The sequence below is a fragment of the Emys orbicularis genome, chromosome 19 (genome assembly GCF_028017835.1).
Source record: "Emys orbicularis isolate rEmyOrb1 chromosome 19, rEmyOrb1.hap1, whole genome shotgun sequence".
NCBI lineage: Eukaryota > Metazoa > Chordata > Testudines > Emydidae > Emys > Emys orbicularis.
In genome coordinates this window covers 17,759,168-17,777,098 of record NC_088701.1, presented here as the reverse complement: position 1 = coordinate 17,777,098, position 17,931 = coordinate 17,759,168, and the positions used below count along the sequence as shown (strand labels likewise).

The window sequence follows — 17,931 nt, the reverse complement described above, 5'->3', positions numbered from 1 at the left end:
AATATTTAATATGCCACTCTTACATAATAAATATTTAACAAAACATTAAAGGAGGTTTTCGAATATTTATTAGGCACTGACTTAATTCATTTGCTCTATTCCCTGATATATTACTAATTCGATATCAAAAGTCATTAAGTCAGCCTTAAAATGGCTCAGTTTTAGTCTCAGGTAACTTTAAAGTTTGAAACTTTACACACACTGGTATTGCTTAAAGGGTATATTCTCTGCAGTATATGCCACGTTGGTTTATGTACAGTTGGTATGCACATAGATAGAACAATGTAATTAGCTAATGTTAGAAGCTTGCTAATTAGCCACTTCCCCCCTTCCCTCCCAAATTATATATTCAACTATAATTTTAAAAGCCCAATGGCACAGAGATATGTGTATGCCCCACTGTAGCAAGATTTTGAGAAATGTTTGAAAACTTACTTATGAATCTTCAGCGCATTCCCTGGGCTTTTTATTGAGCTTACTTAAAGACTTTACATTGTCACACCTAAAATGTGACTAGCATGGAAAGAAAAGAAAAGAAAAAAACCGTGGAAAAATACAGTTAAAATATCTCTAAGACCCTCCCTCAGCTCCCACTCCCTCCCAACAGCCCCCACCCCATATCCGAATCCTCGTGAAAAATAGAAAGCAGAATCCAAACCGGGAAGGAAAAAAAAAAAAAAAAAACTTCACAAGCCATCCCTTGTATTTGCCCTCTGCTTTGAATGCTTACAAGGGGTGTGCCTTAAAGAAAATGAATACAAAGCTGCAATTGATTTTCATAATGTTTCTGCGGTGTTTGAAAACCAATCGTTTGAACCTCTGAGATCTTACCTAAGTGAACCACTCCTACACATCTAAGTGCTCCAAACTGATATATGACAATATCTACTTTGGATCACGTGTTCCTTAGAGCGACTAAGACGGATAGCGCGTCATCTCGCCTTCCCAAATTTTTCCCCCTCTGCACATCGGATCCAAAACATCTATCTATAGAGCAAGAAAAGGAGAAAGATGTTTAACTCAGTGAATCTAGGAAACTTCTGTTCTCAATCGCGTAAAGAGAGGAGTGCTGACTTTGGAGACAGAGCAGGTTGCGCTTCCAATCTCTACCTCCCTAGCTGCACCTATTACGTCCCAGAATTTTCAACTGTGTCATCTTTCTTGCCACAGGCCCCCTCTCGCCAAATCTCCTACCCTTATTCCACTAACCTCTCGCAAGTGCAGCCAGTTCGAGAGGTCTCCTATGGTCTAGACCCCTCTAGTAAATGGCACCATAGAAGCAATTACGCCTCGTGTTATTCCGCGGAAGATCTGATGCATAGAGAGTGTATCCCGCCTTCCACCATGACCGAAATGCTAATGAAAAACGAAAGCGTGTACAGCCACCACCATCCCAGCTCTAACCATCCTGCATCTACGGGATTCTACTCCAGCATGAACAAAAACAGTGTCCTGCCCCAGGGCTTTGATCGGTTCTTCGAAAATGCCTACTGCGGGACAGAGAACCCGCCTGAGAACTGTCTGCAGAAAAGCGAGAGCAAACTGGAATCCGACTCCCAGCCCAGTGCACTATCATCCCGCGGAGAGCAAGGCATAGACCCGGAAGACGAAGAGGAAAACACAAATCCAGGGTCTTCAGCCTCGTCTTCTTCTGTCAACAAGGAAGGAAGCAAAAACAGCAACTCGAGTAGGTAGAGCAGTAAATGGAAAGGTTAAGGGACTAGCCCGGTGTTTTGTCGGTCAAATTTTATGTGGAGTTTTATAAGCATTCAAAGGATTTTATTATAACCTACAAAGCTCTTTCTTCCAACGAGAAGAATTTTTACGATGGGAAAGCTCTTTGAAAAAATGGAGATGTTAGGCGCAGACACAGTAGCTTAGAGTCTGTGAAATTTTGAAAGCACACCATCGTGGCAAATATTAACTTTGATCATGAACTTACATGAGCATTTTAAAAGGATTTGGTCCCGGGTTGCTGAGGGTAAAAGGCAATTGGGCAGAACACTGCTGTAGTTTCCTGTGCTTGCTTTTAGGCACTAAGATGCATGTAGAGTGATTTTTTTTAATTAAAAGTATATGCTGGGTCTTTCTTTTCTCTCTCTCTTTTGTTAAGGGGGTGTGGAGCTAAATGCAAAATGTGCAACATTTTAATTAAATCCTGAGTCTCTATTTTATTTATTTTTTAATTGCATTGATTCTTCGCAAAGCCTAGTGGAATTTCTGTCTTTTGTCATTAAGGTCAGATAAAAAAAAATCACTACATTTCTAAGAAAACTTAGAGGCGTATTTTAAATTCTGAAGCCAAGCAACTTTTAAACTTAGCGATCACGGTGAGATTTTTTTCTCTCTCCCCTTTTGCTAGTTGGTTTCATGATGAAAACAATGCATCCCTTTTCTTGCTCAGGGGCTAAATTCTATTTTACTTTGATTATTTTGGTGTGTGTGGATGCTGGTACTGAAGTTAATCAAAAACTTATGCGGAACATAATGTCTAGTTCCAACAGTTCCAACATTGCTCATGCTGTTTCTATACAAATAACAGATTTGCAGCTTGAGCGTATGTTTTTCAACAGCTACAGTTTCTTTAAAGCCTGCTTAAATTAATTGCTGCCTACAACCCCTAACTCTGCTTAAAAATATGTCTATCACAGAATCCTGTGCAGAGGTAGTGTATTAGAACATAACTAGGACACAATCCTTAAAACGATATATAACCTCACCTCTGCATTATACTAACAATGGGCAAATATAACAGTGGCGAAATATATTATCCCATGCATCTATAAATATGTATATATGTATCCATATATATGCAGTCAGATCTAGAGATGAATCTATGTGTTGCATTTGCTTAGTATTTACATTCCCTTCTGTTTTTTTTTTTTAAGGTGCTCCCCGTACAAGAAAGAAGAGATGTCCCTATTCGAAATTCCAGATCAGAGAGCTAGAGAGAGAATTTTTCTTCAATGTCTATATAAACAAAGAAAAAAGGCTTCAGTTGTCTAGGATGCTAAATCTCACTGATCGACAGGTTAAAATTTGGTTTCAGAACAGAAGAATGAAAGAAAAAAAATTAAGCAGAGACCGCCTGCAGTATTTTTCTGGAAATCCCTTATTGTGAACACATCTTTTTCCAATCCTCTCTGCTGGTGAAGTAGATCTGTACTAAGAAGGAACTCTGAAAGCATGGGTTGTGGTCTGAGTCTACAAGCAACCTCAAAGTTTAAGCCTTTTCGTTACTTATATTTGTATGTATGGAACAGTTCTAAGTAACGCAAGGAGTTCAGATATCTAAACGTTTAAAGGACTTGAAAACCATGGACTTTTTATTTAACCTTTTGTCTGAACAACTGGGATTTTTTTTTCATTTAGTCATCCTTGTCTATTTGAATAAATCGCAGTGCTGTGTTATAATTATCATGGTGATGATTTCAATATGCAGTTAACATGTGCTATCACAGACGCGGCCAAAACCTCCCTCTATGGTTAATTCAGATACCTTGATTTGGGAGGGAATGTGTGTGTGTGTGTGTGTGTGTGTGTGTGTGTGTGTGTGTGTGCATGCACACATATACATAGGACTGTGCGTATCCACACTGATCATTTGTGTTCTCCTGCTATCCATGCCAAGAACTGTTGTCGAAACCTAATTTAAATATTCTATTCCGTTGCAGCAAGAATGGGTTCATTTTCAATACAATATATATATATATACATATATATATATATATATTCTATGCAGTCCCACTTTTACATTTTTGGGGGGTTGGGGGAGGGAGGGGTGTATGGACGAGAATATATTTGCAATAACTGTCTCTAAGTGGTTTGTAAATACATTTCGTAATGCATTTTTTCCCGGATCTAGAAGAACAATAACAACAAACAACAACAATAATAAAAGATCTTTGTATATGTAAAGTGAATTCCCGGGAAACTCTGTGAAATTCTGTGGTAAATAAAGATATTGCAAGCTGTTCTACATTATGATTTTATTTGACCATTTTATTAGTACTTCCCCTCTTTAAACCTCATTGCGGTCAATGCGGTATGGACTTCCCAATAGAACTTTTAATACCTAAATGGCAATGACATCAAATATATATATTTGATACTATCACCATATATAATCATCCATGGTCATCTGGCTCAGTGCAATGTGGCATTGTTCAAATTCATATAACTCCTCTACGTTAAAGTTTACATTTGTTGTGGGGTTCATTGTATTCCTCATCGAATTTAAAATTTTATTGGAATTTCTTGGCCCAATAATACAACTGTGTATTTGGTTCCATGTGTCTTGCTCTGTTTTTCCGGATGTAATTAATCTTTTGCACCATTTATTTGACTTTTGTAAGTGAGTGCAACTCTAATTACACAAACGAAGGTGCTGTATTTCCATAAAGTCAAATATAAACTACCTTATACGTACAAAGCACAAATGCAAAGTCAAGTACTTAAATTCCTGGTTAAGGAAAACAAGTTCAACTCCCAGACTTCTGGTACAGAAGTGCATTTTTACGTTCACACAAAGCCTTTTCCCTCTCCTGAGCGGACTAAAGAGACACAATTTGGTTTAAAGGAAAAAGAAGTACAGAAAACGCCGTCAGTGGTTTGATGCATGTATGTTGTGTATCTAGAATAACTCGGGGGGGGGGGTGTTGTTTTGTTTTGTTGCTTTTCAACCTGAATTCTCATATCTCTTGATGTGGAGTTTTGTATGGGTAGGAGTGGGGGGAGAAGAAAAAAGAAAAAGGAAGAAAGAACAAAAGAACATCAGCAAAGAAACAACACATTATATTCCCATACATTGACAATGTTCTTGTAAAATTCTCATAATTGCTTTTAAATACAGCCCCATACTTTGATGGTGGCTTCTGATTTTATGTGACAGCGGTAGGGGAAATTGCAAACCACAAAAATGTGCTTCGCTTGCACACACACAAAAAGAATAAATGAGAAACAACTTTTGTTTTCGTGATAGACCCATCCTCGTTACGCCATGGTATAATTTGAACGGGTGATGTTCTTAGACATGTTTCTCATTAAATGAGATGGTAAAAAAAAAAAAAAAAAAAAAAAAAAAGCTAGATGGCAAAGAGCTTCTTTGAATTTATGTTTAAAACGTGGAAATGTTTAAGGAGGTATCCCCATGGCCTAAAACCATGCCAGCCCTTTGGAAATCCAAAACCTGGACCTTTCTTTGGTAGACAATTCCTTGATAGAATAGTGAATAAAATATGAAAGAGCTTTGAACTAGGATGGAGACCAAAGTCATGCTCCTAGCAGATGCAGCCACTCATTGATACCGTCGAAGAGCTGCCAAAGAAAAAGGAATATTATTCATATAAACCCACCTTTCTTTAACGATTGTTTGCCAAACCTTTACAAGGTTAGGAAAACTAAGCATCGGTGCAATAGGGTGCTTATCACGAGGTCAGAAACCGCAGTTAATGCTCCGTAACAGCAGCCACTGTCCGGACAAAAGCTAGTAGTCTAGACATTGTAATAAAGACTGCAGCACTAAACAGCTTAATTTTTCTTAATTACCCCGTCTGGCCATAGGAAAAGACTTCCGCAGTAAATAGTAAACAAATAAGGGTGGCTTGCCCAGGGATTTTCCCCCCCCCCTCCCCTTCCATGTCTTCAGCTCAACTCCAACACAATGAAACTGGAGGCCTAGTTCAAAGTTTTCGCGAGCTAAAATGGAATGCTAGTTGTAAAATCCAAGTTTATAGACCATGTGGGAGTTTACAACAGCATTAAGCAGCAGTGCCATGTAGGAAAAGGCTGTTAATGTTCTTTTTTGGAGGGAGTGGTTGCCTCTGTGTGTGTGTGTGTGTGTGTGTGTGTGTGTGTGTGTGTGTGTGTGTGTGTGTGTGTGTGTGGCGGGGCTAGGTGAGGAAGTGGGGATGGATTGGCTACCACACTGGATGAATTTGGAAATAGTTGGCTTTGATTTGGTTGTCCTGTGATGTATTTTTTTTTTAAATCGTCACACTTAACCGCAAAAGGCCAACCCTGCAAGTGGAGTTCTGTATATTGAGATTATGCTCCTTGTACCGGGGGAGGGGATAGGAGAGAGGTCCACAGGAAGAAAAATGTGAATATATGATGTCTTTGAACTTCAATAAAGTCAAGTCCATCACCTTTAACCCTTTTGTAATAAAGCGGAATCAGAAAGGCTTTCTGTGTCCCCGCCTCCTGAGAAAGAATTAGGGGGGCGGCGGGGTGTGGAATGGAGGAGAACCCACATTTTTATTTAAATTCAAATTTTGGGCCAAATGTGGCGTTTATGATGAGCTAATATTTAACTCAACCTCGCCGCGTTCATTGCATGTCGAAGAAGGTTTAACACACACACAGCACACACGCTTTATTATTGTTATAAACCTTTTGATATCTTAACGCATGAAAAGTTTTTATAACTTTGTTTGGCATAAAAGTTTTACAAGGTTTTTTTTATTATTATTTCCATCTAATGTCCATCACAATAAATGCTCCCTCATAGGCTGGGGGAGCTTGCTGTGTAGTTACGTTAATGACACACAGACTAATTGTGAAGGACCTTTCCATGTGACGTACAAACACCCGACCTGTTTCCTATTCCTCCCTGGATTCCCTACACAACATACTGGAAGCTGCTGTAGGTTACTTTGTTGTGAAATATTGCACAGGGGGAAGAAGGCGAGGGAACAAACTTCTAATTGGCTTTTTTGCAGAATAATAACGTACATTTAAGTTGGCTTCCATACAGGGGAAATCACTTCCACTTCTGCAGAAAATGCAGGTGATTTTTTGTTTTATTTTAAAGAACTGCAAATGCCCTCCAGGAATAAAGTGTACAGGGACTGTAGTTATGTTAGACAAGGCTGTTCACACACCACGCACACATATATACATACACACGACACACACACATGCAGAAAGACACCAACCCACTCTCACATGCACACTCTCCTAACAGTTCTTGAGTTGAGGAACGTAAACTTGACTGTGTGATAAGTGCGGTCCTCTCAGGGCGAGTTCTCTTTGGTGACATGTAAATAAACTACTCTGTTGAGCAACTCAGCAAGACCGGCAAACAATAGCCATGAGGGAAAGCCATCCTGTTACCATTTGCACTTTCCTCATGGGTTTGACGTTGCCTTGGAATTTGGCAAAAATGGGATTAGAAAATCCGAAGAACAAAGACATTGGCTTTGGCAAGTGGATTGGAAGCGACCATCAATTGAGCTAATCTTCGCCTGTGGATCATAGGGTGAATTAATTTATTTGTGTGCGAGTAACTTTGGTAGGAGTCATAGCTAAGCCCGACGGAGAGACAGGGCTGTGTACAATGTAAATAAATAGCTTGCTCTCCCAGTTTCCTTGTCTTGCAGACTCTCGTGGGTCGTAACATTTTTGGAATGGCCATTATTTTTTTCCCCTCCTGATTTACCCCTCTTCTGGGTGGAGGGCAGATAATTTGGTGTTGAAATATCGTGCGGGCTCTACCATTGGGGGGCGGGGGGGAATCACTTTTGTAAAGTAATTCTGGTTTTTAATGAAAGCATTTGTAACTGACACTAGAGTTGAAAACAAAAAAAGCCAAACTACTTCTTCTGGTTGGCGTGCATGGCTCAGTGCCTCTTTGCTATCAAAGAGAAAATTAAAACCTGACTTATATTATTTTTTTCCAAAATGGCGTCTCATTAAGGCCTTGCTTATCCGTCTTTAATAAAGTTGGAAAATATACGGATGCACAGCATATGTTAGATTTAAGCACGTTCTTCTGCTTTTGATAACTTCTAAATTACAACATGAAACCACAAGAATGTGGTTTGCAACCTCATAAGGCTTTTTTAATCTTTAGTTTATGAATTAGAATATAGCATATAGCTGATGGAGCCCATAAAAGACTTTATTAGTTTTAGACAAAAGAACAGACTTTAATATAAACATTACAGTTGTTTATGCGCTACAAGTAGTTGGGCAAATTCGTTCGTTTTAATTGTTAAAAAGAGGGCTTAATACCTTTCTAGGAATTAAGTGATACATTCTTAAACACATCGGTTCCACTGCTTTTAAAAGGTGGTTGATATAAACCGTATGTTTCTGTATAAATGGTTGTTAAAAGAGCTGAATCTCTTTGAATCAATTCAGTTTTGCAAACAATAAGTATTTAAGGAAACAGGAGTGTTTGTTTCAAGGTTATATTTCAGGCTGCGGACTTTAAAGATAACTAAGTAACTCTCCGAATATAGATAGATACGTAGATAAATATTCGTATACCCTCGTGCTACTTACTGTAATTCTACTGTACCTACTATTAATTCTATATTCTCAGATCTAGGTGAATCTAGCAAAATAAAGTGATCATATCCTAGAACAATTATCTGTAGTATATTTCAACCCAATAGGGGCGGAAATTCATGTGTATTCAATTTTTTTGAAATAGCTTTTTTCCCCCTATGAAAAAGTGGAATTGTTAATATCCCACCACTCATCTAATGACTGATAATTGGTTAAATCTATATTTGAAACAAAAATGTTTATTTAGAAGCACTTAGCAGATGGGAATTTCAGCTTTATACATGCATTGCCGACGATAACAAAATACCAGCATTTTAATACAACTTCCTTCAGATTTCCTATGTGCAAAGACTGAATGTTTTGCTATTTTTCTAATTTAGTATGTTTTAACATTTCAGCAGGCACTTAAGTCTTTTTACTTTTTGACTTTTCCACACACTTTTTTTCACTAATTATATTATTTTCAAAGGAATACGCCCAAGAAGTAAAATGCACCAATTTTCAAAACGTTTTAAGCTCTCCTTTTAGCTTACAAATGTAATCATATCATGAAATATGCCCCAAACGCTTATTGCTTTAGAAGTATATAGGAATTTAGATTCTCAGGGCAACTGCTCAGACTTCACAACCTCTGATATGAACAATCCTGTTATTTGTGTAACATTTAAGTTTGTTAACGCATTTGGAAAATTACAGGAAACATTCCCCATTGAATAAACTTTTAAAAAATCCTGGCACACTATTATTTTCTTCTGTCACCCGCACCACTCATGCCTGTATCTGAATTACTCTCTCAAATTTTCTCCTCGTGATCAAAGGGTAACCAGACTAAAACCACTATATCAGAGTCTGAAGACTGCTATGTTGGGCGTAGAAAAACGTAAACACAGTTTTCAATGCCACCTCAAGGAACATATCATTCCATAATGCTATGACTTAAGTTACTCAAAAAGAAGGAAGTAGAATAAGAGGGATTGTAAAGTTTGATAGATTTCTTGTGGTGATAGTTTACAGTTTCTAAGCCAACATATAAAGGCGTGGGTTTTATTTTTGCATCACTGTTATTGTACTCCAGTGTACTTTGTCATAAATCAGAATTATTTCTGCTGCAACATGGGGGCATAATACCGGGCAGAAATACAAATTTAAGGTAATCATTAAAGTGTTGCTTCCAAATACTTCCTAGACGCGAAAATGAATATTTGTAATAAAAATGTAAGAAAAGTTGGTAAAAATACAATGGCTATAAGAGGCAATTCTGTGCATAACTCTCGGTTAAATAATTAGATTGAAAAGGGGGCAGGTAAAATAGTATGTGTAAGTGTGAGATATTCTTTGTTTGAGATATTATACACGTGCATTCTAAATTCATAGGGCAAAAATGGGCTGTTTGAGTCTTTTTCCCCCTCCCTTAAAGACGTACCATGTGTGTCTAACAAAGAACACAGGTTCTGCGGAATCACATTAGCTGATTTCTTGATATTTTTAGGCAATTATCTGCCTTTGGAACTCAAAACAGGACAACCTCCTAGTAAGGACAATAGCAGAACATCAGCCGCTTGCTTCATATACATAGGCATTGAGAGAAAGGCACACATGAAAAGGGGGGATCCCCCTCCCCGCCCCCCTGTCTCTCTCTCACACACACACACGCACGCACACACACACACACACACACAGACAGAGATTTTTATGTGACATAGACTTCATTAGTTTCTTAGATCTTGTATAAATAAAATACCACAGGTTATTCCAAATGTCTATGTGAAACAGAAAGTTATCTATGAACATGTGTACACATCTCTGTGAATCTATGGCATCTATGTACATTTGCATCAAAGTGTGCTTTGTGTGTATGAACATTCAGCATCTATATTGTTTTCACAAAAGTGTGTAAAATTCAAAGTAGGTTATTAAAGTCTTTGACACACATAGGCTCTCTCCTTTTAAGTTTTAATAGCGTTTGTTCGTATTTATTTTCTGTAATTAGAGGAAAGCATTTTTCCCAACGGGGGTTCTACTTAAGCTGATGAATTTTATTTCTTTTTCCATTAATGACCCATGTTTATCATACTTCTAATTATTTTTAACTTTAAACAATATTCGGTCTCCTGGAGAGATCCTCTGTGTTCCTTGCTAACCTCGATTCTCTTTTGATATAACAACAAAATCTATGCTGAAGTTTTTTTTAATCATATATTATTTTTGATTGAACTAATTTTTCTGTATGCTGTCTTATTTGTTTCAAAAGCTCTTGAGCAGCATCTTGAAAAAGAGAGTTTAAAATCTTTCAAACGTTTGCATAAATTGATAGTTTTGGCAAAAGCTAGTACACAAAGTGAGTTAACAATGTAAATCTTTATTTTATATACACAACATTTAGACATTCTTAAAATATGAGGTTTCCACGGTAGATCTTCTGTTTCCAACAGCACGCACCGATACGACATTTACTCCAGATTCTATAAAGGCTTCTGGATCTGAGAGAGAGAGAAAATTCAAATTATTTGATGTTAAGTTTAATCTTGATTAGGGTTCATACAATGCATTAATATCTTCCTTTGACAAAAGCACAGGAATACATGGCAAAAATCAGGAAAACATATTTAATCTGCAGGCAGACAATCCAGGAAACTATAAGGTCAAATTCTGGTGTCCCAGAAATGCACATGTGAAATGTTTGACTGACCAGCATAAATTATTGGGTAGCCAGATCAGCTGCAAAAATAAAGTAGAAGAGGGGGGAAAAGGGGGGAAAAAGCAGTATAATACAAAATTGCGTTGGTCTTTAATTTCATCACCTATAAATGAGAAAATATTGGTTCCCATACTAAAGTTTTATTCTTTGCTTATAAATATTATGTGGAATTTTCGTTGGATATCATAAAACTGAACGATTTCTATCAAACTGTTTTTAAAAGACCTATGCAGATAACACAAATAGAGGCAATAAAGTCGCGAATAGCTTTCCAGGGGAACCAAATGGCGTCTGAAGCGTAGGAAACCTTTTACTATGTTGTATAAGGTGGGGGGGGGGGGGCACAAAATTGTATAATGCAGTTTTAGGCTGTCTCGGCCTAAGAGATTTAAATTTGTCACACTGGAGGATTGAAGAAGAGAAGGTTGGCAAGTCTCTTGAAAGTTAAAGCAGAGTGGAATTGTGAAATAGTTCTGTAACACCTTGGGGAAAGATGGTTGCAGAAGTCTGAATAATCTACACTTTAGAGCGCTACAAATGACGCAAAATGGTCCGGTTCAATTTTTCATATTTCTATGTTATTTTTTCCCCGAATTTGCTCCCTTTCCCCTCCCTTGTGAAAGGTCGTGGGGGTGGCTTTTTTCCCCTTGAAAGTGACTCTGAACCAGTGTGTCTTTCCAATCGGTTGTAATGATCTTGAAATTCGAGGCTTTCTTTCTTTTTATTTATTTATACGCTAGTCCCATTCTCGCCTAACCTAAAATCAGCGTTATGTAAGTAGGATTGCCTCCCCCCCTAGTAAAATTAATATACACTAAAACAATGTATCTTAATTGCTACACGACATTAGAAACTGTCCAGTAAAGAAATGAGGCAAAAGGAAAACACATAGGTAAAAATTCCATCGCCACTTGGAATAGTAGTTATTGTTCTGTGGTCGTTAAATTAAATGGGGAAAAAAGTTAAACCCACATAACAGTGAAATAGTTTAACAAAATGGGGAAGGGGAAATTATCTGTCAAGAAACAAACTTTTTCTTTTAATCCCCACAGTAAAAAATCATACCAAATCGGGAAGTTTGTTTTGGGAAATCAATGTACTAAATATTTGGTCAAATACAATTTTGATTTTTTTTTGTTATTTCCTGAAGAGGTAAAACAAACCCCCACCATCGCAATGTTGTCCCTTTGTATTTAAAGATCGATCATATTTATCAAATTTACCCTTTTCCTCCCCACGAATACATTTATTTTGCAAGATTTGTGCATATCACAGACGCTATTTTAGCAAAGAAACTTAAGACAGTTAACACTGGAAATGGATTATTTTTTAAAAACGTTGTCTTTTCAGAGTCTATTTCGAGAGATGCAACGCTTATCCATACCACACACACACACACACACACATAAAGAGGAAATAAAAAAGAAAACGGCTTTTTGTTGGTATTAAAAAAAAACTGCTTTCCAAATATGCACACAGGACTATTTTAGACCTGCGGGGATCAAAAAGCACCGAAATTAAAGACTGAAACCATCTCGGTGAAACATTTTACGTATTTTTCCTGATTCCAAATACATTTTTAAAAACAAAGCAGAGGTCTCAAGAGGCATCGGTCCTACAATTCCACCCTTTAAAGAACTGCACCCACCCCACCGTTAACAAGAAACAAAATCCACCCCAACGTTCGATGAAAACCCAAACCACAGCAACTAAAATATTTCAAGTTCTGTTACAGAAGAAAGGGGGGGGGGGGGGCAGCACCGGGAATCTTGCTAAGAAGAGAGAGGGGAAGGAGGGGGCAGAAAGTTGAATTAGGGTTTTTTGGGGGGGGGTCTCTGCCTTTTACTAGAAATTGGATTTATTTCAGGCAAAAGAGGGAAAGAAAGGCAAGGCAAAGCAAAGAAGGGGGATTAAGGTTGGTTATTTCCTGACCTTTTTATTTGGATTTGACTTTGCTTGTATTTGCGCTTTCGCTTCCCTTTTTTTTTTTTTTTTTTTTTTTTTTTTGGTTTCCCCCCACTCTGCTGTAGACACGCGTTGGTTCATTGGTAAACAAACTCCCGCAAACCGGGGGGCTTTTCTCCTTTGTTCAAAGTGAAGGTCCCGGACACCCTACCCGGCAGAGACTGATAGATGTCGCTGTTGCTCTATGCTAGTTTTCTCCGCTCGCAACAACTTGACCCTTGTGACGTCATCGGCGTCTGAATCATCAAGGCCATTTTCAATCCTCATTGGCCTGGCCGTCACGTGGTGGGGGACCAATGCGTGGATAATTATGGGGCTGCTATTTTTCCCTAAAAAAAAGATGTCAGCCCTTGGCTGTAGTATTCCTCTTTAAAATCCCTCCCTGACAATGTCATGTCCCAACAATGTGACTTCTAACTCCTTTTTGATGGACTCGCTGGCCGGTACCTGTAGAGGCGAGAATTATTCCTCTAACCAAGGAATGTATATGCAGCCTGGGAGCGATTTCAGCTGTGGAATGATGAGAAACTGTGGAATTATCCCGTCTCTTTCCAAAAGAGACGAGGTGAATACCGCCAGCCTGTCTCTCAACACCTATCCATCTTACCTTTCTCAGCTAGACACTTGGTGTGACCCAAAAAATACTTACAGAATCGAACAACCTGTTGCAAGACAGCTCCCATCCTGCTCTTTCCCAACCAATGTCAAAGAAGAGAATGTATGCTGTATGTATAACGCTGATAAAAGGGCGAAAAATGCCACAGAGACAGCCCTCTACCCCAATCAAATGCCTGATTCTTGCCTAAATGATCATGAAGTCCCTGTTCCTAGCTACTATCGAGCCGGCCAAGGTTATTCCTCTATGGAGAAGACGCCAAACTGCAACAATCCAAATGAGTTTGAGGCAAGTTTTGACTCCAGGGCGAGTCTGAACCCAAGGAGTGAGCGTCTGGAACAACAACAAGCCCCACCACCAGTGGCTAAAGTGAGTTTCCCCGAAAACACAAAAACAGATAATACCCAGAACACACCCACCAACGAAATTAAAACAGAAACAAGCGCCCCAGCTCCAAAAATAAGCCCTTCGGAAGCAGAGAAAGACCTGAATAAAAGCACTGACACCAGCACAGACAATTCTGACAATGAAGCAAAAGGTAAGGTATTATTCATTATCGGTAACTGGTTTCAGAAAATGATCAGCATAATAATAATAAGATGCACTTTACACTGCAAACTTCGCCGCACTTATGTCTGAATTGCTGCAGTCGGTTTTAAATTCTTACTCGAAATAAAAATCACTGAGAAAATAGAGCAGTCAAATGTGTTAAAACACATCCTCTCGCTATTTAAAGGGGAGACTTGTGCATGTATTTAGTCAGGTATGTAGCTGCTAGGAACGGTGTATATTTAATAAGATTAGGTGGCTTTTAGAATAGTCTGAAATGGCAATGAGATTACAAAAATCAGTTCAGCCAGACATTTACCTCATGTTATTTTCTAGTTAAATGTTTTATGTGGTCGTGTAAGGCAATTTTTACTCTTTTTATTTGCTCAGTATAAAATGTCTGAGGAGAAAAAGAAAAAGAAAACACGGATTGAGTCTTATTTTCACTTGCAAACATCTCAGGTTTGGGTTGTGTATTGTGTTTCATTTCATTGCTGGTTGAAAAAGCTTTTTGCTGGCGAATTGAGGTCTTGTTTGTGAAGGCAAAATTGTTTCTGGGTGTGAAACAGATGTTTTAAGTTTGGGTTTCTATGAGGAGAGACTTCCATTTACCATATTGTATTCTCATTGTAGAGATTTCATGTGGGTTGAAATGTTTGTTTATCTTAATATTCAGTTGTCCTTGTAGACCTAGATTCAAGATAGACTGTTTTAAGTATTTATTTTGAGTCATTAAGTAGAGGTATATGTATGAATGAGTGGAATTCTCTGAAAATTTGGCGTAAAATACATAGCACAAAATATTATTGGGAGCGGATGGAGATCTAAGCAACGGATTTTATTATTTGACTGTGGTGTATGGGTTAAAATAGCTTCCGTGTCCAATAATCTGTAATATGCTAGAAATCAAGCAGAAACGAAGCAGTTTAGTAACTATGTAGTTTGTATATGCATATACATATACGTGCATGTGGTATAGTGTGTATACTCACATACATCCTCTGTGTATGGGTACCAGAAGAGCATACAGATATTTCATACCCACTGTCGTTCTTGTGAAAGATATCTTCATACAAAATCACCTTTAAAATTGGCCTTTCAACAAAACAAAATATATAGTCCAAAACATTCTTTTCATTTTATTCCGCATCCAATGACATTATTTTATCTGACAGCTGAGTTACAAATACACAAAACACAAAGTCAAGTTTATCAAAATCCCTACAAACTTCTCTTCACAAAGCGCGTTCTATTTTCATGTCAAGATATATTTTCGTGGGAGTTAACAGAAGGATTATTTTGGTTTTGAACTCTAATTTGGGTGGGGGTTGGGAAATAAAGGTTTCTCCTGCAATATTGGTGTTAACCAAAATGGGTGTATGTTTAAAGTAATTGATTTCCAAACTTTTGCTTTTTCAGAAATTAATATATCGTGAATAGCATTTTTAATCATCAGAGCCAGTATGAGGCGGATTTTGTTTGTTTGTGGTTTTCTTTAAATAAAATTATTTTAAAGCTTAAATTTCCCTTTTTGTTGAATCAGAATTTTATTCATTGCCAAGGTGCGATTTTTGAATTCAATTTAAGAATTTTGGAAAGCTAGAGGTTTAGCGAGAATTTCAAAGGTTCAATAGCATGAAAGGGCATCTGCAAACTTAAAGGTGGCTTAATTGCAAATATACTCATTGTTAAGGCATAAGTGGTTAAGTAAAGTTCTTATTTCCAATCGCAGAATCTTCTGAAACTAGCATGAATATAAAAGTAAGTGGATTATTGTAGTCATAGGACATATCATTTTCTTCTTTCATAGTTAGACATAAATATAGGCGACTACTGATGCCAGAATTTTCCCATGATCAAATTCAAATCCCACGTATTATATATAAAGAATTATAATATATTTATATATATCTCAAATACTTGGGATTTGAATATTTGCTATATAAATATTTGCTATCTAGATATAGCAAACACATGTCTTTTACTTTATGAAGTGTGAGTGTACGTGTATAAGAGAGGGTGTGTATATATAAGAAATATAATTACAAAGGATACATATATACGCACACTTTATAAAGGCAAATCCATTTCACATAGTCTGTGTTTACGAAAAATACACTTGATATTACTGTGCTTCACAGACTCCAAGCATCTGACCTCTGTTAGACGACAGTGCTTCAGTGAACCAGATATTTCAGAGGGTAATAATCAGATTTCACCTTAGATGATGCTTTTGTAGTAAAGAGTATGTGTGTGTGTAGAAGGAAGCAATGGCAGAACAATTACGGAACTTAGGAAAGTTACACTGTTGATTTTAAGATTTTTTTTTTTTAAAAAGCCTTCATGTGGTACACGAAAGGCCATGAATAATTTCATAAAATTATATTCTGTTGACATGTCTGACGTGTGGACAACCCTGCACTCTAGAATAGTGTAAGAGCCGAAAAGAAATTGTATTTCACTATGATATCCGTTACTTGAACTAGGCATAGTTAGTGTGTGAGCTATAACTTAGCCTTGGCTGCATGGATCTGATGTATAGGTTCATATTGTTAACGTGGATTTATTTAGCGATTTGGTGATAGTCGGTGGAAACAATTGGACATTTAAATATGTATTTAATGAGTCCTTTAAACCTAAAACACCTCAAAAATAAAAATAAATTGGGCCATAAGCACAACCCTTTTATTTGTGTATAGGGGAGTGATTGTTTTCCACCAAAGAAGCTGTTTTTTAACAATCTTTAGCCTGGTAAATTCTCTTTCCTATTCCACGGATACTTATATAATAATGTTATTTTTAACAGAGGATATAAAGGCAGAAAACACTACAGGAAATTGGCTGACAGCAAAGAGCGGAAGAAAGAAAAGGTGTCCTTACACTAAACACCAGACGCTGGAATTGGAGAAGGAATTCTTATTCAATATGTACTTGACCCGTGAGCGCCGCCTGGAGATTAGTAAGAGTATTAACCTGACAGACAGACAAGTCAAAATCTGGTTTCAGAACCGCAGGATGAAACTCAAGAAAATGAACAGAGAGAACCGAATTCGCGAACTGACTTCCAATTTTAATTTTACTTGAGCGTGTTCAATAATATTTAAGGAAAGGGGAAAAGGGAAAAAGAAACCTTGTTCATTTTTTTCTGGGTATCAATGCAATGCGTATGCAAAAATTAAGGACCTCATAAGCGTCATTTGGGTATTTGCAGTTTGTAGAGCGAAGATGCATCGGTATAAGCATGAGAATATATATTGCATCCATGTTTCTATGTAAAATAAAAGATTGATATGGTTGCTAAAACAGCTTATAAAATGTTTAAGTTATTTACGTGCAGCACAAAACAGAAGGACCCTTCTCTATGCATATTATGTTTAGGATAATAGATGCGTCTAAAAGTTTGCTTTTCATATTCTAGTGTAGTCTGCCTATTGTATAATAAAACGACTAAAAGACGAATTTCATATGTGTCTGTAAATTAAAGTTGCAGTGGCAACATGCTCACATCCTGTAGTTATGCAGTTTCTTCCCATGAAGTGATACTATCAACCATATATTTAAGACAAAAAATAAAGCAGTATTGGTATCTTATTATGAAAAAAGTCAATTTATCGTGGTTGTGTTATTTAAATATAGTCTGTATGTGTTATACTTTGCATGTATCTTCCTTTATGGAGCAAAATAAATTTCATAGAACTGTGTACAAATGGGTTTTTTTAAAGTGTTTTTTTAAAACACTTTCCTTCCCCCATGTATTTTTTTTCCCCAGGACTCATCCTTTTAAGGCTTTCAGGAGAGTATCCTAGCGGGT

General features: G+C 37.3%; 2 protein-coding genes across 2 annotated transcripts; both read left to right on the top strand.

Moving 5' to 3' along the window:
* Positions 1-1,011: 1,011 nt before the first annotated feature.
* HOXC11 (homeobox C11) lies at positions 1,012-3,121 on the top strand. The gene is made up of 2 exons (XM_065419547.1): positions 1,012-1,687; positions 2,889-3,121. The coding sequence occupies exons 1-2, from the start codon at positions 1,012-1,014 to the stop codon at positions 3,119-3,121; spliced, it is 909 nt and encodes a 302-aa protein (XP_065275619.1).
* Positions 3,122-13,337: 10,216 nt separating this feature from the next.
* HOXC10 (homeobox C10) lies at positions 13,338-17,204 on the top strand. Its single transcript, XM_065419475.1, has 2 exons — positions 13,338-14,109; positions 16,927-17,204. The coding sequence occupies exons 1-2, from the start codon at positions 13,344-13,346 to the stop codon at positions 17,202-17,204; spliced, it is 1,044 nt and encodes a 347-aa protein (XP_065275547.1). The 5' UTR covers positions 13,338-13,343.
* Positions 17,205-17,931: the final 727 nt, after the last annotated feature.

What these genes read in the sequence shown, in the direction of transcription:
- HOXC11 (XM_065419547.1), top strand. Translation starts at nt 1,012, where the DNA reads ATGTTTAACTCAGTGAATCTAGGAAACTTCTGTTCTCAATCGCGTAAA. An exon ending in AAGCAAAAACAGCAACTCGA is followed by an intron (nt 1,688 to 2,888) that starts GTAGGTAGAGCA and finishes TTTTTTTTTAAG; the next exon opens with GTGCTCCCCGTACAAGAAAG.
- HOXC10 (XM_065419475.1), top strand. Translation starts at nt 13,344, where the DNA reads ATGTCATGTCCCAACAATGTGACTTCTAACTCCTTTTTGATGGACTCG. An exon ending in TTCTGACAATGAAGCAAAAG is followed by an intron (nt 14,110 to 16,926) that starts GTAAGGTATTAT and finishes TATTTTTAACAG; the next exon opens with AGGATATAAAGGCAGAAAAC.